Source organism: Pipistrellus kuhlii, unplaced genomic scaffold (assembly GCF_014108245.1).
Source record: "Pipistrellus kuhlii isolate mPipKuh1 unplaced genomic scaffold, mPipKuh1.p scaffold_m20_p_18, whole genome shotgun sequence".
NCBI classification, from domain to species: domain Eukaryota; kingdom Metazoa; phylum Chordata; class Mammalia; order Chiroptera; family Vespertilionidae; genus Pipistrellus; species Pipistrellus kuhlii.
In genome coordinates this window covers 12,337,910-12,363,115 of record NW_023425493.1, presented here as the reverse complement: position 1 = coordinate 12,363,115, position 25,206 = coordinate 12,337,910, and the positions used below count along the sequence as shown (strand labels likewise).

Here is a 25,206-nt window from a genome sequence, read left to right as displayed (position 1 = left end):
AGAGAGATAGACAATTAGAAACATCGATGAGAGAGAGTCATCAATCAGCTGCCTCTTGCACACCCTCCATGGGGATATGCCCACAACCAAGGTACATGCCCTTGACCGGAATCGAACCCGGGTCCCCTCAGTCCCCAAGCCGATGCTCTATCCACTGAGCCAAACCGGTTTCGGCAACAATAACTTTTTTGATGTCACCTGAGGACATGCCCTTTTTTTGATTTTAGAGAGGAAGGAAAGAGACAGAAAGAGAGAGAGAGAAACATTGATCAATTGCCTCCCACATTCACCCCAAGCGGAGATGGAACTGAAACCTAGGTAGCCCTGACTGGGAATTGAACCCACCTCGCTTCGGTGCATGGGATAATGCTCCAATCAACTGAGTCACCCCAGCCCAAGGCTAGCCAGCATTTTAAGAGGTCTCCATTAAACCAGACCACCCAAGCTGAGCACAGATTTCTTTATCTTAAGAATCTTCAAGGCAAACGTATAGGATGTGATATAAGAAATCATGGAAAAGCCAAAACCAGTTTGACTCAGTGGATAGAGCATCGGCCTGCAAACTGAAAGGTCCCAGGTTCTATTCCGGTCAAGGGCATGTACCTTGGTTGCGGGCACATCCCCAGAAGGGGGTGTGCAAGAGGCAGCCGATCGATGATTCTCTCTCATTGATCTTTCTAACTCTCTATCCTTCTCTCTTCCTCTCTAAAAAATCAATAAAATATATTTTTTAAAAAATCATGGAAAAGCCAATTACACATATAATGAAATTTTCTTTCTAGAAAGGTATATATTGGGGGGTAAGGGGGAGCAAGTAAAAAAGCCAATGGGTACAAAACTTCTCTATTTCAAACTGGAGTGAAAAAATATAGGTTAGCATTTCTCCCATGATAAGAAGGCAGAGTAGAGAAGTCAAGATAATCAGCCTGTGTCTGGCTCCTGAGCTTCACTAGAACAGAGGACCAAAGTCGTGGGTGGGCTCAATCTGCACACTGAACGGTGTTACGGTCATTGACGGCATATGTTACAAAGCGCTTTGTAACAAGGATGTAAGCGACGGGAAACCGTAGCAATCGTCTGGAAGTAGCATCCCAGCACTGCCCTTCGGTGGACTGAAGTGTCCTGTCGCTACACTGGATTCACACTGGACTCAGGGGGTTTGACAGCTGGAAAGGGAGCCACGAGGACACTTGGTCCTACTAGGCATTTTTACACATAATTGTATGTCCTCTTACGTGACTTAAAGGAATTAGACCTTCCACACGATCATTTCCACATGCAAGCTTCCATTTTCCACAAAAAAAGAAAAACATTCACTTTTGAAAAATAAATATCAAGAAGCTTACTTTCAGATAGACAATAGAAGACTACAAATGAGACACTCATTAGATAATGGTAGTGTTAAAAGGGTGTAAGCAAAATATTGCTTCCATTAACAATTAAGCAAAAACAGTGATTGCATGTAGGAGCCATACAGTAGTTTTCAAGTAAGTGTCTATTCCTCATAACCTACGAAGCAAGCTTTACAGCTCACACATCACATGATACTAACTTCTCCTTTCAGCTCAAACTGCTGGTTCTGACTGCTTGGACATCATAACAGTTTTTGATTCTTCATCTGTGGGACTATCAACTGGCATCTGTGGAAAGAATCAGAAGAGGAGAAAATTTATAACATCTGGTATATGCCTTATGCCAGCTCAACAATCGGCTCAGGAATAAAGAGCGAGCTGAGAAATAGATTGGCTTCACACTTATTCTATGCACACATCCCTCAATAGTATAATCATGAAAGGATTTATTACTTACAGCTTTAATATCGCCGTTTGTAATTCCTGTATTTATATTTTGTCTTCTCAGATCAGACTTGATTAACGCTGAAACAGAAGCATCAACAGTTACCTCGGAGTAAGTAGCATTGTACTTTCTCTAAGCAGTGCAGTCTTTTTTTGCCCTTGTCAAGTTTAGCACACCATAGTGCCATAATATCCAATAGCATCCTTGTGGTGTGGAAAAAGTAATAGTACCTCTCTAAGCCATTGGCTTAATCAGCAAGTCATTCGTTAGTGAACAAATTACAGGATGCCAGGAAACAAGGACATAAAGATGTACAGTGCAATTCTTTCCCTAAAGCACCTTCCAATGTAGAGAGCTACTGACACGTAGACACTGTATGATATCTGCAACAATTCAGGGTTGTATAAGGTGTCATGGGAGCATGGCGGGGGCAGGGGGGGGGGGCGGGGAAGGAATGCCTGTGTCAGGCAAAGGAAGTCAGGGAAAGCTTGCCAGGGGAGACACATTTGAATTGAAATTTGAACAGTGAGTAGGAACTTGTCAAACATATGAGAGGACAGAGGGAAGCCTTTTGGGTGGGCAGATTATACTGCAGCATGTGCTATGATATTGAGACAGGAAGAGTTTAGCCTATTCTTGGCACTAGAAGTAGTCAGGGATCACTGAGGGAGATGGCAGGATATGAGACTGGGCTGGTACGTACGGTGGACACCGTGTAGAGTTTACACTGCATCTGAGTGGGGAGGACACCATCAGGGCTATAATAGAGTGAAACACTCCCAGTCTCCCGGACTCTATCTTAATTGTAGCCTGCATTTCCCCCAAGGCTTTCTGGCAAATAGCTCCTGCGGTAGATATGCTCAGCATTAGAGGAATGCTGCTTGAGGCTTGAGTTGTTGAAAGAACAGCCCTTGCCTGGGGGTGCCTCGCAGAGGAGATAGGGAACTATGTACAAAATTATGACTGTTTATCAAAGATTTGTAGGAGCCTCAAGAGCAGGCTCAGACTAGTAGGGGTCATCAGTGGACCAGGAACCAAGAGGTTTAGAGATTCACCCTCTTCCCCGGATCCCTGTTGGTACCCAGATATCTGGAATCCTCAATCACATCTTGCCCTCCTTTCCTCACTTAGTTTTCCCTTGACATAAAAGAAGCCTGAATTCTGGGCTCTCTTAAGATGGATTTGAGGAATGTCTACGGCACCCTCATCTTCTCAAGCTGGCGGTGCCTTCTTCAGCAAGTGAACCTTTCCTTACTCTAAGCTTTGAAATTTTGAATATTGGTTTTTTGAAGCTTTGGGCACACGCACAAACGTTGGGACTGATAACTGAAGGAGCTCAGTCTGGCAGGTACGAGGAGGATCATTATTGACAACAAGATTAGAGACAGGAAGGTCAGTTAAGAGGTTTTAATCCTGCTGAGAGAGGCATGCATCTGTGAGAATGGAGATAAAGGCACAAGTTTCAGAGATATTTGAGAATAGAACCGTAAGACTTGTTGCTTTGATAGAATATGAAAAATGGACAAAAAGCAGATAAAAAGGGTCATTAAATGCTCAATAACACACCTACAAAGAATATAGACAACATAGGGAGGACAAAGAAAAAAGTGGAATGAATAGATGGTGGTCCTAGTCATTGAAACTAAAAATACAAGGGGAATATGTGTGATGAGAAGATGGTATGTACAGTCCTGGACAGGCTGAGACATGGAACATCTAGGTCTGAAGATAAATAGATGATTGGATGTAAAAGAGACACAGGTTTGGAGTTACTAGTGTAAGTGGTAGTTAATGCATAGACTGACTGTTCAAGGAGAGTGTGAAATAAGCAAAGAAGATAAAAGCTGGTGGGTAGTTCACTAATCTAATCAGTCATAAAACAAAGTAAAATTGGGTCGTGAAAGTTAGTCTAAGGCATCTTTTGAAATCCACATTGTCCCTTATACTTTTGCTCCATTGCTGATACCAGCAGTTTAGAAATTCAGATATTTATGCTGAGCTAATTGTTTATATGTAAATGACTTTGAAGAAACTGGTGATGTGCAATGAGATCATATTTAAAAGCAGTTTAGACATTAAAACACTAAGCTTTAAATTGCAGCCATGACCACCATTGAATGATCAGCTCTACAATGTTGTACAATTTGTCAAATTAAAGAGGCTACTCATTTATTTATCTTTTTATAAAGCTCAACCTAGCCTTCATCCTGAGCTAGTGATGCATTTCTTTTTTCTTTTTTCTTTTTTCTATATATTTTTTATTGATTTTTTTACAGAGAGGAAGAGAGAGGGATAGAGAGTTAGAAACATCGATGAGAGAGAATCATCGATCAGCTGCCTCTTGCACACCCCCTACTGGGGATGTGCCCGCAACCAAGGTACAAGCCCTTGACCGGAATCGAACCCGGGACCTTTCAGTCCGCAGGCTGACGCTCTATCCACTGAGCCAAACTGGTTTCGGCTCACTTATTTTTTTAATATGGAGAAAATGTGTATTTTATCGTTAATAAATAGCATCAATGTAAAACAATTTCAAAGTTCTTTTTCCACATAATCAATTTTCCTAGACTTGATTTATTTGAATTGACATTTATGAATCTGATTATAAAAGTAATGTGAAAACAGAGTTCAAAACAGCTTCCTTTTTCAAAAGTTCAACAATAGCAGCACAGACAGTGTTGCTCAGTGGTTAAGCATTGACCTATGAACCAGGAAATCACTGTTTGATTCCTGGTACAGGGTTTCAGGCTCGATCCCCAGTAGGGGTGTGCAGGAGACAGGCTATCAATGATTTTCTCTCATCACTGATGCTGCTCTCTCCCTCTGCTGTCCTCTCTTTGAAATCAATAAAAAAATATATTTTAAAATGCAATAACGCCCTAGGTGGTTTGATTCAGTGGATAAAATGTGGCCCTGTGGACTGAAGAGTCCCGGTTTGATTCCAGTCAGGGGCACATGCCTGGGTTGCAGGCTTGATCCCCAGTGGAGAACAGCCGATCAATGATTACTCTCTTATTGTTGATGTCTCTCTCTCTCTTTCTCTCTCTCTCTTTCTCTCTATCTGTCTCTCTTTCCCCCTCCCTCCCCTTTCCTCTCTGAAATGAATAAAAATACATTAAAAATAATAACACTATCTGATAGATATATGTTACTTTTCCTGGAAATGAAGAGTCAACATGGAATTATTTATGACAGATCAGTAGTTAGGGCAGTTAAAGTATTACATGCCTCAAAGTTTTGTGTTTTATATTGCTAACTGAAGTAAACAGGGGGGAACTCCCTCATAGCAGGATGTGCTTCTTTTTTTTTTTCTTTTTCTTTTTTTTGCTGTTTGTTTTGTTTTTAGAGAATTTTTATGAGTTTATTTGAGCCAAACTGACAACATATGTCGGGGAGTAGATATCTCATGCTCTTTGGGATATTTTCCTTGGAGGACAAAGGGGACACTCACTCTCTTTAGACATAACAAATGAACCATAATGATCTCAGTTGTGTATTTCCGAAATAACTGTTTACTACTGATAAGATTTCATGTTGGGGGTTTCAAAGCAAATGATCAGGCATTCAAAAAACATAAGAAGAAAGCCTTGCTTCCTGTGTTTTGGATAGATTCTGTCTCTCGTGTTGGTGAAGGGTGGCAGAAAGAAATGAGCAAGTGAAATAACAGTAGAAGCCAGTCTGGACCAGAGAGCACTACTGGACAGGCATTGCTTCTGAACCCAGTTTTACACTGTGTGTCTGGACAAACTATGGATCCAGGTTCTTCAGCACGCTCTTTCTCTGGCGGTGGGGCACTGCCCACTCTCCTGCTCAGGGCTCTTCTGATTACACCCAAGAAGTGTAAGAACTGGCTAACCATGCCAAATGCTATTTCCATCGCCACCACCTGACTTCTTACGCCACCGCCAGCCACATTGTAGTAATAACTAACATGATCAGGCTTGTCCTAGTTGCCAGACACCTCCACTAATCCTCATAACAACCCTTGAAGGCAGGCTTTTATTTTATTTTATTTTTATATATTTTTTATTGATTTTGTACAGAGAGGAAGGGAGAGAGACAGAGAGTTAGAAACATCGAGTAGAGAGAATCATCGATCAGCTGCCTCTGGCACACCCCCTACTGGGGATATGCCCGCAACCAAAGTACATGCCCTTGACAGGAATCGAATCCGGTCAGCCGATCAATGATTACTCTCTCATTGTTGATGTTTCTCTCTCTCATTTTTTCTCTCTCTCTCTTTCTCTCTTTCCCCCTCCCTCCCTTTCCTTTCCTCTCTGAAATGAATAAAAATACATTAAAAATAATAACACTATCTGATAGATATATGCTACTATTCCTGGAAATGAAGAGTCAACATGTTTTTGAGTCCCCAAGCCGACGCTCTATCCATTGAGCCAAACTGGTTTCAGCATGAAGGCAGGCTTTTAAATACCCTATTGTCTAAATGAGGAAAGGAGGATTTGAAAGGGGAAGTCATTTGTCTTAACATCGCACAGTGAGTGAGTAGCAGGATCAGAACTTGAAGGTGGGAATGCCCCCTCCAGCTCTACTGTGGCTTGTTGCAACAGTTTTGTTTTCTGTGCAGGGTGATTGTACTGCATTTGAAACCTGAAAGATAAGTTTACAGCTTCATATCATTGGAAGAAAACAAATCGTAGCCTGCTCTCTATCTCATCTTTGTCTTGAGGTCTGCCAAGCCATTCAGAATCAGTATACGTGAAAATGAAACAGAAAGACAATCTGATGTAAGTACTTTTGCCGGAAAAATAGCCCGATTTACCTGTCAAAATGATGCCTACAAACATCCAGGCGCAGAGGAACAGGTTTCCTGCCCTCGGATCATAGTCTGATGTGAGCTTTCCTTGAGCCAGCGTGAACAGAATTCCAAAAATCTAAAATAAAATAATTATTTTCATCAAATGTGCTTTAAAAAAAAAAAAAACACAAGTATAACGCTTCCCCCAGAATTTCCTTAACACTTTTACTCATTTGATTTGACATCTAGAATCATTCATTCAAAAGTGGAGTTTTTAAAAACAAAAGCTAGGGTCAAACTCATCTTCTGCTAGAATATTCGGCAAGCCAGTCATCTCAGGTGGAAGGGAAATCAGAGGTTTACCTGTGCAGCAGCATTGAGAAGACCGGATGAAGTACCTTCGGATTCAGGGTACGTGATTTCAACAGCAAATTCAAAGCCCAAGGGGAGGTAACCAGTCATGAAGAAACTAGGAAAATGCATCCAGAATTACAGGGTTACCAGAAGGGCAGTGTCACATGGAGACAGTCATTCTACCTCGCAGGCCCATTCGGATGATCAGATAAGCCAGTGGTCAGCAAACTCATTAGTCAACACAGCCAAATATCAACAGTACAACTACTGAAATTTCTTTTGAGAGGCAAATTTTTTAAACTTAAACTGCTTCTAACGCCACTTTTCCAAAATACCATGCGGTGGTATTTTGTGGAAAAGCCACACTCAAGGGGCCAAAGAGCCGCATGTGGCACACGGAGCCAGTTTGCCAACCACGGGAAGGTACTGTCTTGAAGTTGGTATGTGAAAGGCACTTATATTGTGCATCCATTGACCCCCAAGGAACACAGAACTGAGAAGCAAAACAATGTCTAATATTTTTCTGAGAAAAATAAAGTTACTTGGACTAAGTAAGGCTTATCCATTTTTCACCTACATATACAAAAAAAAAAAAAAAATCCAATTTAAAACTGTTTTTTATATTTCTAAGCAATTACACATTTATATGCACAGGATGAATCTTTGAAAGTTTAAAATGTTAAAGAACCCTTGGATGAACTTTAAAAATTAAAAAAACCACAGTAGCTCTAGCTAGTGTGGCTCAGCTGGTTGAGTGTCGTCCCGTGCACCAAAAGGTCACCACTTCGATTCCCGATCAGGGCACTCACTGAGGTTGCAATTTTGATCTCACGTCGGGGCACCTGCAGGAGGCAACTGATTGCGATGGTTTTCTCTCTATTCTTGTCTTCCTTCCTCTCTCTCAAATCAGTAAGGATATATTTAATGTTAATTAAAACCCACAGTAGTAATATTCCGGAATCATAACAGCATGCTACTATTCCTCCTAATCACCTTTGATACTTACCCAAGCACCCCTCCAGTAAAAAACACGATGATAATGTATTGAAGGTCCAGTGTGAAAGTAAATATAACCATTCCCAAAAAAGACAAAATGTAAACTACCAGAGTAGTCTGCCTAAAACAAAACAAAACAAAACAAAACAAAATTGTTAGTATTATATCCTAAGCACATAATCACCATGTGGTTAGCCATTGCTCTATCCACACAGTAATAAAAACTTTGGTTTACAAGATTAGGATTCCCTTACCTATGGAAAATATTTCTACCAAAGCATGGACTTCAAAGCTTAAATTTCAACAACAGCAGACAACAAAACCCACACCGTATCTAATGCTAGTACAGGAAGGAATATTCATATGGATAATATTATTTTTATGTCTCCTATCCATATTTCAAGACTTGGATTAAATTCTTCCTCTTCCAAAATGCCTTTCCTAACCATTGAAGCTTACGACATTGTTTCTTTCTTCTAAATTTCTTATCATTCTGCTATCCAAATAATTGGTACCTGATGTCTGTTGGACTTATGACATCTGTTTCAGTCTATATTATTATTATTTAATTTCTTTAATGTAACTGAATTGTTTTTCCCATTTAGATCACAAGTGTCGAAAGGACAGGGACCATATATTGCTTGCCACAATTCCTACCTAACCTAAGACCCAGAGAACACATTTCTATAACAAGTTTTCTAATTATATAATGGACCAAAAACTATAAATAAGTTTAATCCCTGACATAGGATCCCTTCATCTATAAATTTAACGGGTTTCACTCTAGCTACCATTTCATAATAATGAAGTGGTAGCAAGTGCTATCTTAAATTATGGGAGAACTATCTTGGAAAATTCAAGATCAGAGGTAATTTGAAAGGGGTTAGATCAATGGTTCCCAATGTGGGGCACATGCCCACCGGGGGGTAATTTTATTTTTAAGGGGGACAATTTGAGAATGAGTTATTAATGGATTTTGTTTTGCATTCTTATGGTTCTGGGGGCCTCATATACAGAATATAAATATATGTTGTGACATATTTATGCATTTCACTTCTCTATTCTGTTTTAAAACTTTATTTGCTTTTTTTTATATATATTTCATTGATTTTTCACAGAGAGGAGGAGAGACGGATAGAGAGTAAGAAACATTGATGAGGGAGAATCATCGATCAGCTGCCTCCTGCACACCCCCTACTGGGGATGTGCTCGCAACCAAGGTACATGTCCCTGACCAGAATCGAACCCGGGACCTTTCAGTCTGCAGGCCGATGCTCTATCCACTGAGCCAAACTGGTCTCGGCTATTTGCTTTTTTTTTTAAATATCACTTCATATTATTATTATTTTTAAACAATTTCTTAGTGATTTCTTCCTCAGTACTTCTTTCATTTTTTTATTTTTCTCTTTTATGGATGTCATGTTCTTTGGAAGCTTGTTTAGACCAAGTTAATGTCCTTTTAAGCTTCTTTCTTATGAATAGGAGTTCACTTTTTGAATAATAAGAATTATATATCACGGGGTGGGAGGAGCATCAGGATTTAGATATGCTTAGGTGGGGCATGGCCAAAAAAAGGTTGGGAACCACTGGGTTAGATAAGTGGTATTAAACATATTTTGGGCCTTGAAGAGGACAGGACACAGTTCCATATTTTATTCATTCCATTTATTCACCTCACTTTCCTTCATCCATTCATCCAAGTATTCCTCCCAAGCAAATGGAAAGTTTCTGCCTGTTAAAAACTGTACTCTTTCTTCAAGGCTCAGAGCAGAAGATGCTGCCTCTGAAACCCCTTTCTCAGACTCCCAGTTGGTATTACTCATTTTCCTTTTGCATTATTATTTTGCTGATTCCATATAGATGTAATACAATATAGTGTTTTTAAATTGTGTATTATATTATAGCCAAGTGGTGCTATAGTTGGGGACACTGTAGTCAAACTTTTATACCAAAAAAAAAAAAAAAAATCCTTATGCTCAATAATAATTTTCTGGTAGGAAATAACATTTTGCTTGTTTTTAAGCTCACAACATGAGAAAAAAAGCAGCATAAAACTTCTGTCAGAGTTAAATGTTTCTCAGAAAGGGCTTTTTTTAAGAAGTGGTATGTGCCAAAACCAGTTTGGCTCAGTGGATAGAGTGTCGGCCTGCGGACTGAAGGGTCCCAGATTCGATTCCGGTCAAGGGCATGTACCTTGGTTTTGGGCACATCCCCAGTAGGGAGTGTGCAGGAGGCGGCTGATCGATGTTTCCCTCTCATCGATGTTTCTAACTCTCTCTCTCCCTTCCTCTCTGTACAAAATCAATAAAATATAAATAAAAAATAAAAAATAAAAAAAGGAAGTGGTATGCATGAGTATTATTGGAGGAGAACAGGTTCATAATGTATCCAAGCTCTCAAAATTTAAATAAATTTGACCCACAAAATCGGACAATGTAGTAAATGTAGTTTACAATATGTAAACTACAGAAACATTCAGAAGCGAAGGGAACCTAAGCGTGCCTAGCATACGAGTCTTGTAGTAATAACACTGGTTTAATTTTTTAAAACTAAAAGCCAAAGTCTTCTTTAAAACCAAATGAACACCATACATCTATCTAACTTCACTTACTTGTATGTTTTGGTATAATCCAGCCATAAGCCACAGAGAATGGAGCCCACCATCCCAGCGACCACCAGTGTTAGCCCAATCCTTCCAGCATTCACTTCTTCTCCCTTAAAAGAATTTTCATAAGAAGTTAATCAGGCACTTCTAATTCTAATTCTAATGCATCCTTCACATTCCCATTCCTTCACATAGTCAGTGGAAATAATCAGATAGAATTAAGCAAACCGCATAATAGGAAGATTTGGTATGTGTTTTAGGATGGGAGCACATATAAAAGACATTATATTTTCAAACCAGAAAAAAATACCCTAAAATATGGAGAAATCAAAAAGGGAAATGTTCTTGATCCTATACAATTAGAAATACAGTGATTTTTGTTAGAATACCTAAGTCAGTCACCGGTGCCTGAAAAGGAGGTTAATCTGACAGCTTTTACATGTTACAACTGCTTCCTCCTTTCCAAAAACAAAGAGAGGTCAGAGCTTGATATTTCTTCTTCATATTTGTGTTGGTTTCCCTTAAAATCTTTTTTGTCTTTTTCCATATAACCAGTCATACTATTTCTTTAAAAAAGAATAGTAATTTTAAAAAGGCAGGCATTGTCAAAGCAATAATAACTTTCTGTTTTCCATTTTGTGTGTTTTATAAATTAGATTAAATGTATTCTCAATTGCGCCCTAGTTGGTTTGGCTCAGTGGATAGAGTGTTGGCCTGCGGTCTGAAGGGACCCGGGTTTGATTCCAGTCAAGGGCACATCAATAGAGGGTGTGCAGGAGGCAGCCCATCAATGATTCTCCCTCATCATTGATGTTTCTATCTTTCTCTCTCCCTTCCCCTCTGAAATCAATTAAAAAAATATTTTAAAAAATGTGTTCTCAATTGAAACAAATATAAATTTTTTATAGCAGCAAGGTCATAAATCATTATTCTTATGATCATGCTAACAGCAATTGTACAGCTAAAGGAAAATTCTTGCCCAAGCATGCAACACAATGTCAGCAGAAGCTTACCTTATAATATGTCAGTATCATTTGATTTAATAATGTTGAGACTGAATAAAATGCTCCAGTCATGATACCTATAATAATAAGCAGAAAACTATAAATAAATGTACCATTACCAGTTCATAAAGTGTCATGGAGTTTTCTGTAACAATTGTGAAAATACAATGTATTTCTCAGTTGACAGAGAAAATTCAGAACTCTTGCCATTTCAGGATGTGGGCTGATCAATGAACATCTAACTTACTAGAGAATATGATGGGAAAATTCTGTCATTATACCATTTATCATTATTTAGATTCTAATATACTGACCATGAATCAGAACCTCACGCATAACAATGTACTAGAATATGGCAATGAAGCAACGGATTGCTTACTGAGCGCCCACAGTATACCTGAGCTAATGAATATTGAAGCAGAAGGCACAATCCCTGCATCAAGACTGTCAAGGCAAATTAGTATAAGACAATATTAATTAAAGAATATTTTAAAAGAGAGAAATAAAACAGCTGGTTGTCAGGAAGCATATATTTAGGTTTGAATCCTGATATTTCCTTGCACATAATGTGTGGCTTTCGGTAAATCTCTTAACCTGGTTGAAACTTAAGGTTATTATTTCTCTCTTTCTCTTTATTACTAAATATTTCAAGCATATAAAATAGTAGAGAATAATTTGGCAAACACTCTTCCTCTTCACCCAGCTTTGTCGAACATTGACACTTTATCATCTTTGCTTCAGATTCAATTTTTAGACCTTCGCTAATCTTATCCTTTTCTCCTATTATTTCTCAGAGGTAACCCTGATCTGGATCTTGGGATTTATTATTTTAGATATTTATGTGTATCCATAAACTACAGTTGGAATTTTGTGTGTATTTAAACTTTATATAAATAATATATTATTTGTATCCATTCCAAGTTGTTCTTATCTCTCAATATTATGGTTTTGATATTTAACAATGCTGACATTTTTAGTTCTGTTCATTAGCTTTCTCTGCTGTGTAAATAGTCTGTGTGTGAATACACTTCAATTTATGTCTCTCTTATCCTGTCAACAAACACTGATCAATTAACACCTAACTTACTAGAGATTATGATGGAAAATGTTCTCCAGTTTTTTGCTAATACAATATTGTAATGATTACTCTGTGTTTGTTCTTCTGCATAAGGGTTTCTCTAAGTATATACGTAGGAGTAGGACTGCTTTCTGGATAAGGCCAAATTGCTCTTCGAAATGGTTGCATCAGTTTTCACTACCAGCAGAATTCCTTTACTCCACATTCTTGTCAAACCTGTTTTCACTAAATTTAAAAAACTTTTTAGGGAGGGGCAATTTGAGTGATATTATTGGTATACTTTGCTCTGGTTTTGACTGGCATTTCCTTGGTTATTAGTAAGGTTGAGCATCACATATGAGCACTACACAGACACAAACACATGAATGCTTTCCATTTTCCTTGGATTGTTTGCTCTTTTCTTGTTGATCAATAGGAGTTACTTTTATATATAGGTACTAAGCCTCTGTTGGTTATATACATTGCAGGCATTTTTCTCAGAGTATGTGTCTTTTTACATTTTACTGATGCTTTTTAGAAAAGACCATTATTTTGATAGTATCATCTTTATCAATCTTTTTCATTTAAGTTTGTACTTTTTGCATTAGGAAATTCTTTCAAGAATACCAATGTGGTTTCCTATACTTCCTTCTAAAACGTTAAAGTTCTGCTTTTTAGTCTTTGTCTTTAATTTATTACAATTCATTTTTGTGTATGGTATGATGTTGAGACCTAATTTTACTCTGCTTTTCCTGTATGGGTAATCAATGATCCCAGGGCAATTTTCTATATAGTTCTCTTCTGCCAAGCATCACATTTTTATAGCTGCATAATGTTCTTGTCTTTAGAGCTCTTGACAAATATTCCAGATTTTCTCTTCCCACGCACTGAGTGGCATGGCCATAGACTTTAAATGTGAGCAAAGGTGACATTTCCCATTTTCTTCTTTAGTAATCGTGGAAGCATGTGCCTCTAGCATGCACTTGCTGTAAACTTATTACCTTTTGATAAACATCTCTTACACTGTTATTTGCTTTTCAGATGTTTCTATTATCTCCTCATTGGGTTATAATTATTTCAGAACAGAAATCGTATACCTATCATTCTTCTTCCTAGCTCACACAGCATCTATCAGATATCTGTTGATATCTGATAATTACTAGTGAAATAAAATGAACAACAGTGAGATAACTGTTAAGCTAGCTGTTGTAGAACTGCTTGCCCATTTCAGGTACAAGAAATAATGGCACAAAGTTACAGAGACTAGGATGAAAGTATATATGCATGTGGAGGCATGCTTGTGTGTGTGATTGTATATGTCTCTGACAGAAGGTTGGTTATAAATTTGGCTGAAAGAGAATTTTGTATTGGGAAACAGTGAAAGATACTACCTTAAATGACAAGCTAAAGAAATGAATTTGGCCCTAATTGGTTTGGCTCAGTGGATAGAGCATCAGCCTGCGGACTCAAGGGTTCCAGGTTCAATTCCAGTCAAGGGCATGTATCTTGGTTGCAGGCACATACCCAGTAGGGAGTATGCAAGAGGCAGCTGATCGACATTTCTCCCTCATTGATGTTTCTAACTCTCTACTGCTCTCCCTTCCTCTCTGTAAAAAATTATTAAAATATATTTTAAAAAAGAAAGTAAAATGAATTTGCTCTAAGAGATAACCTCTCTACTTCCTAGTTAGAAGTTTTAGATTTAGGAACTCATTAAATTAAAAAAAAAAAAAAAGGAATTAATCCTGATAAAAGGGTAAGAGTTTAAGTCAGGGCATAATTTGTTATAACCTATAAAACAATTATATACTAGGGTGTGTTCTTCCCTAATAATGTGAATGATTTCTGAAGGCAAGTAAGACAGATATAGGGGGTGTTGGCAGTGAATATAACTGTGCCAATATAAGAAACAAAGAATAAACTGCAGTTAAAGCCACAGAGTTAAGATGAGTATCTGTCAGCCATGTGGAAAGATCTGGGAGGGTGAGAATTTCCTTTAAGTTATAATTGTCAAAGTGACCTCCTTAATGTCTAGTTTTGATCAAGGAGTCAGGATAGACTCTAGTCTGCACTGGGTCAAACAAGACTGTTGATGGCATTTCCCACACGGTTCCAGCAGTCCTAACTGTAGTTCAGAAAGCACCTAAAGTACCCATGGAATGCACAAAAAAAGGCGCTGCTTCTCTGCTCGAGGTCTATTCGTTTATTTTAAAAACACATAAGAAAATCCTCCCTAAAGTTTTTGCTTTTAATTCAAAATTTAAGTTTGTGACTATGCTATCATTACTTTTATAGAGTTAACAACCCTGCTGCACTAATGAATGCTCAAACCACTAGATTAACTGAAAACAATCTACCATGCTCAAAGGTTTATAGAGACATCAAAGGAGATAAAAGAAAACCACTCACCATATGTGATCAATAGGAGGACAAAAGGAATGTTTTTAAACAGGTTCATTATTGAGTTCTTATAGGAGTACTCTGCAGGGGGGCTGTCTTGAATGGCTGCTTGAGCCCGACTTGGAGGATAGCGAGGTTTTTCTTTGAATGCTGGAAACGTACATGAAAAGGTCATTAAATAAATGCAGCGTCAGTAGTGAGGTGACTAAATTCAATTTACGTTCAAAGAGGCAGTGAAAGGCCAAGAGTAAGGCTTTTCATTTTCCACTGATTTCTAAGCGATGACTAGTTTGGCATTGAAACGGACTAAAACTCAGTGATTTGGATCATTCAAAACTGCAAAACCATTAGCAATTCGTAACAAACTTGCCCACTTATTATTCCAGTTTTAATTAAGCAAGAGCAATCTTTATTAAGTATCCAACAATTCTATTTCTAACTTTAGTTCAATTTGAAAGTAGAGGTAACATCAGGTAGGAGCAAGCCAATATATTACTGAACTTTTAGAGGATTGTCTTGAGTTAGTAACTATTTCTTCTGAAATCTGGCAAAAGTATTATGTATCCAATCCCACTTCTGGAACTGAAAAGGTCCAGGTGGATTCAGGGGGACTGCTAGCTGCATATGGGAGGGCTAGGGGTGGAGTTGAGAGAACAAGTGTGATGGTTTCTGATTCTGCAGGTCATAGCACCGCCCACTGCTATGGACTTAGGAACGGGTTTCACAGGCTTCTCAGGCAGCCATTTAGAAGACTGCCCTTTTGCTGGGCAGGGAAGGATCCACTAACTTCCTGCAACAGATGGCTAGGGAAGAGATTTCTGTAGGATTTGGCTAGCCAAAAGTCAAGACTACTTACTAGAAGAGCCAAACTGCCAAAACCTGGTACATCAGAAATCAAAATCCAGTCTTAGAACCAACTCAAAAATTTAAACCAAAATAAAGTGGAAAATACTGTATTTCATTGAATCTAAGATGGTCTGATGCTGGCACTCAATGATCTTGCTAGGCATCCATAGAAGGTTCTCACATAATCATGTCTCAGTTGGCACCAATGTTATATGCCATTGATTTTTTTTATTAGTATTATTGGGAAAAGAACACGAAATCTACCCTTATAACAAATTTTAAGTTCACAATATGGTATTGTTAAGTATGGGCATAATGTAGAACAAGAACTTTGGAACATATTCATCTTAGATGGCATTGATTATTAAGATCATTTCAATTTCAGAGATTTCATGATAAAAGTGTACATTTTGGAATCAATGAAATAGAGTAAATGGATTCAGAAAAAAAGTAATATTTTCTAAAAGACAAGAACTTTTTTTTCTTCTCTCTCTTTTTTAATAGTGGCTATTTCTTCCAACAAGGAAGGCCTGCCTTGTTTAAAAGTGGGCTAGGTCTGCTGAAACCGGTATGGCTCAGTGGATAGAGCGTCAGCCTGCAGACTGAGGGGTCCCAGGTTCGATTCTGGTCAAGGGCATGTACATTGGTTGCAGGCACATCCCCAGTAGGGGGTGTGCAGGAGGCAGCTGGTGGATGTTTCTCTCTCATCGATGTTTCTGACTCTCTATTCTTCTCCCTTCCTCTCTGTAAAAAATCAATAAAATATATTTAAAAAATAAAAATAAATAAATAAATAAATAAATAAATAAATAAATAAATAAAAGTGGGCTAGGTCTGATGGACCTGGCTGACAACCATAATCACATAGAAAATTTAAAATAATAGTTTTTATGAGACTATCCAAGAGTCAATGAATCGGAACCTCTAGAACAGAACCTGTGAATCTGTATTAAACACAAAACTCTCTGGGGGTTGGGGGCGGCTTGGGAGAGGTCTGGGGGGGCGGGGAGAAGACTTATGTAATACTTTAAACAATAAAGAATTTAAATTAAAAAAAATTTTTTTCTCCAAATGCTATTAATATCCAGCCAGCTGTGAAAATCACTGAGAAAGAAATGATCCTTAAAGCTTCTATATAATACTGCAGTTCTTTAATTCTTCTCTTTGCTACTAAACATTAAAAACTTAGTTCTTTACTCATCAAAACATGATTAATTATGATATAACTAAAACAGACTTCTAGTTTTACAAGTCTCACAATTAATTCAAGAGGAGACATAATTCATACATATTTACTCTATAATATCCTTACATTGGAGGACAGGTAGACATAAATGTTTAAGTTGCTGCAATTTCTCCTCTTCCTTTCACCCTATCTGCTCCTTGCACTGTTGAGGAAGTCTGTTGTCCTTTCCTGAAAGGGTCCTAGTTAAGATAGGAGATACCTTTTTTTATTAATATTGGTCATACAGAACTCACACAGTCTTTGTAAAGCAAAGTTTCAGAATGCAAAAAAATGCTTACAAGGTAGTCATGAATATTTACTGAATCTTAATTTTCTTCGTTTTTTATTTACTATGGCAAAATTAGTCTAAATGGCACAGATCTGAACTCAAATGCAAAATAAAAACGATCCTTGATAATAGTCTTTAAATCCACTAGATTTATTTTCTGAATAGAAGTGTGATCCTTTCATTTCAGGCAGTCAGTTGCCCTCTGGAACAAAAATCAGGCCTGTATCTACCGGCTACACGATATAATAAAGTTGGGTTTAGGTCTATATGAAGGAAAGAAAAAGGAATAAAAAAAAACATTGGTCTGTGACCCTGTACTGCATTTTCAAAGGATGAAAGATGGCTTTTTTTCTCGTCCTTTGAAACTGAAAAACAACTGCCTTCTTACCCCGCTTTTTCCCCCCACCAAAAACTTGTGCCAATAAAACAATTAAGTAAGTTAGATAAGCATATGGTGTGCCTTTCAGCATATCTGGTACGTATCCAGCAATCAAATGTTAGAGGCCGTAATAGAATTCTCCCAATAAGAAGGGGGTAGTAGTGTCAATTTAGTGGAAGGCTTGGGTTAATTTAGAAACGCCAAATGGATTACACTCAAGCTCGGTGTAAGAGCGTTGCATGGCATGAACCCTCAAGACAGTATTTTAGGAAGACGGCCAAAGACCAATTTAGTTATGTCACATTGCTGAAAACATAAGTTACAAAATAATTTAGGTTGTGCTTCCAAAGTATTTATGGGTAGAATTTAGAAGAAAGTAGGATTGTCTCTTAGTAACTTAGGACCTTTAAGTTAGTAAGGACTTTTTAAATAACCCCAATTTTTCCCAATAGCAACTATTTGGATACATATTTAATTTATTCAAATTAAAAATTTCATTTAAATGTCACAATTTTCAACCTAAGACATTCACATCACAACAGTGTATTTTTTTTTTTTTTTTTTGCTTTTATACTAGGCTTGGTATTGTAAGATTGGTCACCAAGCAAAACTGAACAGTAAGCCCTTTTTTCCTGTTCCATTTCCAGTCCATGTTTTACATTCCCCCACCCCCACTTCTATTTCCGCTGTGAGCTATAAGCTATGCACACATAAATAAGTAATTATGTACATGCATAGTTCTCTTTTAAATTCTCAAACAGCACAGGGTGATATGCCAGTGGTCACACCGATTATTGTGGGTGGTTGTTTTTTTTTGTCTTTCTCCCTTAACAGATAAAAACCTTATATTTGTAGCATCTCATTATATATGTTTAAGCACATATGTGTACATATATAATTTCATATCTATAGATATTTCATATACAATCTATTAGTCTCTCACTTCTTTCAAAGAGACAATTTGAAAACAATAAAGAAAGGAAAACCAGAGTTTATGTGAAGATTCATGTGCAATCAAAGGAAATAGGATTTTCTATTGTAATAATCCCTATGGCTAATAGAAGACTCAGGAATGCAAAATGCATATGAACTATATTTCATCTAGCAAATCAAAAATGGCTGTCAGAAAAATATACTTAAAAGTTTGCTTTTAAAAATATAGATTTCTTTGAGACATAAGTAAAAAACTTTAGACCATAAATATATATATGTATATGTATATGTATATATTTTAATATATATATAGATTTCTTTTAAAACTTTGTTAAACTGCTAAAATAGTACAGGAATAATTTGTCCTTTTTCAGTAGTCTGCACACAACAAATATGCCACTCACTAACTGAAACACAAAAACCAACCATAAGTAGAGTGGATATGTCAGAATATTTCTTATGCTACCAAGAAAATATTTTGTTCATTACCTTAAGGGAAATTAAATTTATGTGGCTGAGCTTCCTATACCTGAAATCCATCTATAAAGGCAGTCTCTATCAAAACATTCTATCATCTTCAGCGTACCTTTCGTTGAACATTGAGGATTTCCTATTTGGAGATCATAAAACTTGAACTTCTCATTACTATTATAGCCAAGGTAAAAATTAATATATAAATGAAAAACCCCAGTTTAATTGTAAGTTTTAATGATTAAAAGACGGCCTTACATCTTTAAAGTGCCCTTCTTCTCACATTAAGATATACCGAGCGCCTAAAGGGCAGTATTATAGTTAGGTTAGCAGGCACATTACTTTAAATAAACCTTACCTAGCCCTTGCCCTGAAATCAAAATTGTTCCCCATTAAAAATAAACTGTAAAAAGCAGACCTTCCCAAACCTTCTTCCAAACTGATGATGGCTGCTTGCAGCTGATTCTGACTGACTGCTTCGAGACACAGGCCCCGACGAGAGGACTCAGTGACGGAGGGTGGCAGCAGGGCTGTGCTGGCATGGCCTAACAAGTAGATAGTTGCCACAGTTTGAAATTCTGCTGGACAGCTCGCCACTGCCCAGGAGCATTCACTGGTCAACATTTTCAGATCCAGTCAATGGTTACATTGAGGATCCTCAGGAGGATTTATCATTCAAGGAAAGATTGTAGCCTGTCTGCATCATATCAAAGCATTGGCAAGAACCTGTTCCTGGCGAGGTTAGCGGAAGGTGCAGAGCAGGAAGAGGAATATGCAAGGAGGAGGCAGGTAAGGTTTGAAACCCAACAGTTATCAGGGAAGAAAAGTTAGTAGGGGGACAAGGGAGATGAATTAGTCTTCAAACCCTTTACAATATTAAAGTAGATGGACCAGACATAGCCCTAGAGCTGTAGACATTTGTTCCCTGAGCAAGACAGTGTTAACAGCAAGAATGAAACAAGCAAATGGCATTTGCGATAGTAATAACAAACGTTTAGGGTTGGTTGTTTTTCTTTTCAGACTTTTTTTCTTCTTCATGCATTTATCTACCTAAGCTCTAGGGAAAATAATTCACTTACCAATTATTGTTAAAATAAATAAAAGTGTGGAGATGGCCGACGTTCCATAAAACATGGTACTGATATTATAAGCCAAAAGCTCCGTGGTGTTATGTGAGCTGGGCACCAGCACTGGTGGTAGCAAAAAGCCAACTGCAGTTCCAAGCTGTAAAATAAACAGTCCCGTTAACAGGTACATTAGGAGAGAAAAAAGCACATACTGCCAATTAATACAACCAAAGAGGACAGCTAGTGTATGTGAGAACTCTAAAGCACCACGTTCTAATGTCTTTAAAAAAAAAAAAAAAAAATATATATATATATATATATATATATATATATATATATAATTGATTTTTTTACAGAGAGGAAGAGAGAGGGAGAGAGAGTTAGAAACGTGAATGAGAGAAAAACATCCATCAGCTGCCTCCTGCACATGCCCTACTGGGGATGTGCCCACAACTAAGGTACATGCCCTTGACTGGCATCGAACCTGGGACCCTTGAGTCTACAGGCCAATGCTCCTTCATCCACTGAGCCAAACTGGTTAGGGCCATTCTAATGTCGTTTTACAATGCTACCCTTAAAGAGGAACTGCTGACAGATACCTTCCCGATCAACAAGCATTCACTGAGCTCCTTAACCTAAATGATTCTGCTCTAAAGATTGATACTTACAATAAAAAAAGGGAATAAGAATATGCAAAATAAGGTTGAGAAAAGACAACCTATAGGATGGAAGAAAATACCTGTAAATTGTATATTTGATAAGAGTCTACTATCCAGAATACACAGAGAACTCCTACGACTTGACAACAAAAAGACAAACATCCCAATTCAAAAATGGGCAAAGGACTTGAATAGACATTTCTCTGAAGAGGCTATACAAATGTGCAATAAGCACATGAGAAAAAAAAAATGCTCAGTATCATTAGTTATTAGGGAATTGCATATCAAAGCCATAATGAGATACTACTTCACAGCCATCTCCCTTCCTCTCTGAAATGAACAAAAATATGTTATAAAAAAAAAAAAAAGAAAGAAAGAAAAAAAAGAGAAGACTAGAGTTAGCCAAGTGAAGTAGAAATATCCCCAGACAAGGGGACATCATGTACACAGGAAATATCCCCAGACAAGGGGACATCATGTACAGAGAGCATGACCCTGTGAGAAACTGTATGTAAAGCACACAGTTTCCCTCAGAGAAAGAGTAGGCATGTGAGGGTGGGGGTGTGGAGAGAGGTGACACTGAGGAATTGGCAGGAAGGCAATGGAAGCCGCTGCAGGGGAGAGCCCAGACAGATCTATTAGAAAGACCACACTCGATGAATGTGGAGAATAGAGGGAAGAGAGCAAGAGCTGCGGATGGAAAGGTCGGTTCACAAGCTCCAGGTGACGGCTGCAGGCAGCCAAAGCTAAGACAGTGGCACTGGAAATGAGAAAAGAGCTAGGAGGCAAAGTCAATTTTGATTGGTGGGGTCGCATGGGATATCCAAATGGAAATATCCAGCTGGCCAGTGTCTGTGAATCTGAAACTCATCCACATAGTCAGCAATTTTTATGGAGACTCTACACTGTGCCAGGCATTGTGACAAATGCTGGTGATATAGGTGTGTACGTTCAGATATCTTGTGCCAATTTTTGTGAAACTTACAATCTGATGGCGGGGATGGGAAGTGAGTAATAAAGAATGGCTGCCAAAGCCGGTTTGGCTCAGTGGTAGAGCGTCGGTCTGCGGACTGAAAGGTCCCAGGTTCGACTCCGGTCAAGGGCATGTACATTGGTTGCGGGCACATCCCCCATGGGGGGTGTGCAGGAGGCAGCTGGCCGATGTTTCTCTCTCATCGACGTTTCTAGCTCTCTATCTCTCTCCCTTCCTCTCTGTTAAAAAAAAAAAAAATCAATAAAATATATTAAAAAATAAAGAATGGCTAATATACAAACAAATAAATATGTAAATATACCAGACGGTGATAAACACTCTATGGAGAATTAGCGTATAATTAGGTAATAAGAGAATGATTGGACATTACATGAGATTGTTAAGAATTGCCACTGAGTGATATTTAAAATGAATTTAAACTGAGAGCTCAGTGACAATAAGGATGTAATAGTGTCATCCTAACAAGGAAGAACATCCCAGGCAGAGGGAATGCTTCTGCAAAGATGCTTATGCAAAATGCAAGTTTAGTATTGTTTAAGGAACCAAATAAGACATATTAGTAAGGTTGTATAATTCAAAGTAGACTTTAGATTTTAAGTACTATGGTAAATCATTGGCAAGTTCAAAGCAGGGCAATAGCTTGATATATTTTAAAGGGTTCTTTCGGGTTAAGAGACCTGGCAATGTTAGATGGGTAATTTAAAATCTAGAATTCATGAGTCAGACTTGAGTGTGAATGTTGGCATTAATTAGCTGTGTGACTTTTAGGAAATAATTTCATCCCTTCAAGACTCAATTTCTGGATCTATAAATTGGGGAGAATCATAGTTCCTACCTTACATTACCAAATTAAATGATGCATGCAAGTAAAGGACTTAATATGGTGCCAGGTTTTAGTGAGTGCTGAAAAATGTTGTCTATTATTATAAATGACCACTCCATAATCTAGGCTGAGGTTGCACACTTGAGGGTCATGAGCTACTGGAGTCAAGGAAGGTTGAGAACAGCCAGGTAGATATAGGAAGAAGGCCCAGAGATGTGCTGATGGTTAGAGGGAAATCTACCTATGAGAAAACATTTCCACTTATTATCCATGAAATAGATAATCCAGGGCTATAGAGTTGATAATATTTGTCATGCTCAATGAAGTCTTAATCTTGAATATAATTTTGTAAATGTGAAATACTTTAAGTAAACAGTTCCTATCCAAGCATGCAGAAACAAACAACTAAAATATTGGTCATAAATTATTTTGGATACAATATAGTTCAAGCTACACTTTTACACTTCTGCACTTTTAGAGAAAGGAAATAAATATAAAGCATGTAGAGCTTATCTTTTTTTTTAATGGATTTTAAATAAATCTTACTGTGATCTTGAAACAGTATTGGATTGGAAGTAACATTTTTTTTTTTAGTTTCTTTTTTAATAAAAAAAATTTTTTTTTTCAGAGCGTAAGAGAGAGAAACATCAATGATGAGAATCACTGATTGGCTGCCTTCTACACGACTCCCACTGGGGATCCAGCCTGCAGCCCAGGCATGTGCCCATGGCTGGAATTGAAGCCAGGACCCTTTAGTCCACAGCCGAGGCTCTATCCACTGAGCCAAACCAGGTAGGGCAGAAGTAACATTCTTTTGTTACATAACTACATATATTGCTACATGTAGTACAGAGAGATGCGACGTTCTTGGTGTACAGGTTTTTAACTAGATTCTCCTCAAGCTTAATGAACATTCAATACAATTCACATAAAGTATAGAACTCCATATGCAAAATGTAAATTACAATAAGAGAATCATTCTGCAATTTTAAAAATCCACACATTCTACTTAGTCATACTAATGGAATATGAACCTATGGTGTAAGAAAAGACTAGGAAGCACCTTAATGGAGACTGGGCAATGTAAGCCACCCTTTTACAATGGATTCCAAGATCTGTGATTTATCTTCATTTTCTTAATTGTTAAAAATTGGTCATTGGACTCAGGAATTTGGTGAGATTTTTATCACTAGGACACCTATTTAGCAGTCATGTATAAGTGTTTGCTATGTACCAAGCACTCTGCAGACGGCTACTATAATATATAAAACTAAACAGGGCTATTCACATTGGCCACTTACATGGAACAAACTTCCCAGAATCCAATACCTCTTCTGCAAATACCCTGGTGGGGATGACAAAAAAAAAAAAAAAACCTACCCAAGTCTCTGCACTGCCAAGTCTTCTATGATGTCAGGCACATAGGAGCCAATTCAGTTAATTATTTTATAGGTAATTCTCAAAGCCAAGTGATAAGGTGCTTACTTTAAACTATTTTTTTTTTCTCCCAAAGTCCTGTCTTTACAAAGAGACCAAAAAAAAATCCCTCGTTAAGCCAAGGCTGACTCCTATTCATTCACAGACAAGCCTCCTGAAGGTCCATCCCTATGCCTGGCTCACATTGGCCTATCCCTTTATCTGGCCCTTGAAGCATCCGATTCTCATCTCTCATCCTAGTCCTTACCTGATTGCCTAGCACGGCGGTGGCACAGGCTGTGGACACCTCTGTGGGCCCAAACCACACGGAGGCGATGCGGGACGGCAAGCCCAGGATGAAGACCTGGGCCACGGAGCACAGGGACTGGCCCAGCATGGTGACCCAGAACAGGTGCTGCTGCACGCTGCCGCACTTGACCCAGGCGCCCAGGCAGTTGAGGCCGGAGCCCAGCAGGGCGGTGAGGCGCAGGCCGCGGGTGTCCAGCAACCAGGTGGCCGGGAAGATGAGGGGCACATAGGCCAGCATGTACACCATGGACAGCCAGTTGATGTGCAGCGAGGAGACGCCGTAGAAGCCCTCGAAGATGTTGCTGATGATGCTGTACTGGATCCACTGGAAGGCGTTGACCATGGAGTACAGGCTGAAGATCAGGAGCACCACAAAGCGCCGCGGGGTGAGCGCAGTCCGAGGCGCCAGGGGGCCCTCGGCCCCTGGAGGCTCCTCCCCGGGGGTCATGGGCAGCAGCCGGATCTGGGTCTCCTCCTCCGGGGCCAGCTGAGTCTGCAGCCTGCCCAGGGCACCCGAGACGACGACCGTGGGGCTGTCCCGAGGGACCCCATTCAGGGCCACGCAGCCGGCTTTGGGCCCGTTCTGCGGCTCCGCGCTCATCTTCCCGGCCGGCGAGTCCCCGGGGACCGGGAGGAACCCGGGAGGGATCCTTTCGTAGGCGGATGCCCGGGCGCCACCGCTATCCCCTCCTCGTCGTCCGGCCTGGCCAAGTCCCTGGGCTCCCCGGTGCTGCCTCGCGCCCCCAGCCTCCTCCCTCCCCCGCCCTGCACCCCCTGCCAGCACCCGAGGCCCTCCCGCACCCCAACCCAACCTTTTGGCCCA

At 38.9% G+C, this 25,206-nt stretch overlaps 1 protein-coding gene across 2 annotated transcripts; it reads right to left on the bottom strand.

Annotated features, from left to right (window-relative positions):
* Positions 1-1,555: 1,555 nt before the first annotated feature.
* FLVCR1 (FLVCR heme transporter 1) lies at positions 1,556-25,206 on the bottom strand. 2 transcript variants are annotated; one of them, XM_036442945.1, is made up of 10 exons: positions 24,343-25,206; positions 20,195-20,339; positions 14,982-15,122; positions 11,525-11,592; positions 10,518-10,621; positions 7,917-8,027; positions 6,920-7,025; positions 6,581-6,692; positions 1,810-1,877; positions 1,556-1,640 (listed from the first exon to the last, which is right to left on the bottom strand). In XM_036442945.1, exons 1-10 carry the CDS (start codon positions 24,982-24,984, stop codon positions 1,566-1,568), a joined length of 1,572 nt encoding a protein of 523 aa, XP_036298838.1. In that variant the 5' UTR covers positions 24,985-25,206; the 3' UTR covers positions 1,556-1,565. The 2 variants fall into 2 exon arrangements, with proteins under 2 accessions (XP_036298838.1, XP_036298839.1); XM_036442946.2 differs by having other exon boundaries at positions 1,556-1,637; positions 1,807-1,877; positions 24,343-25,146.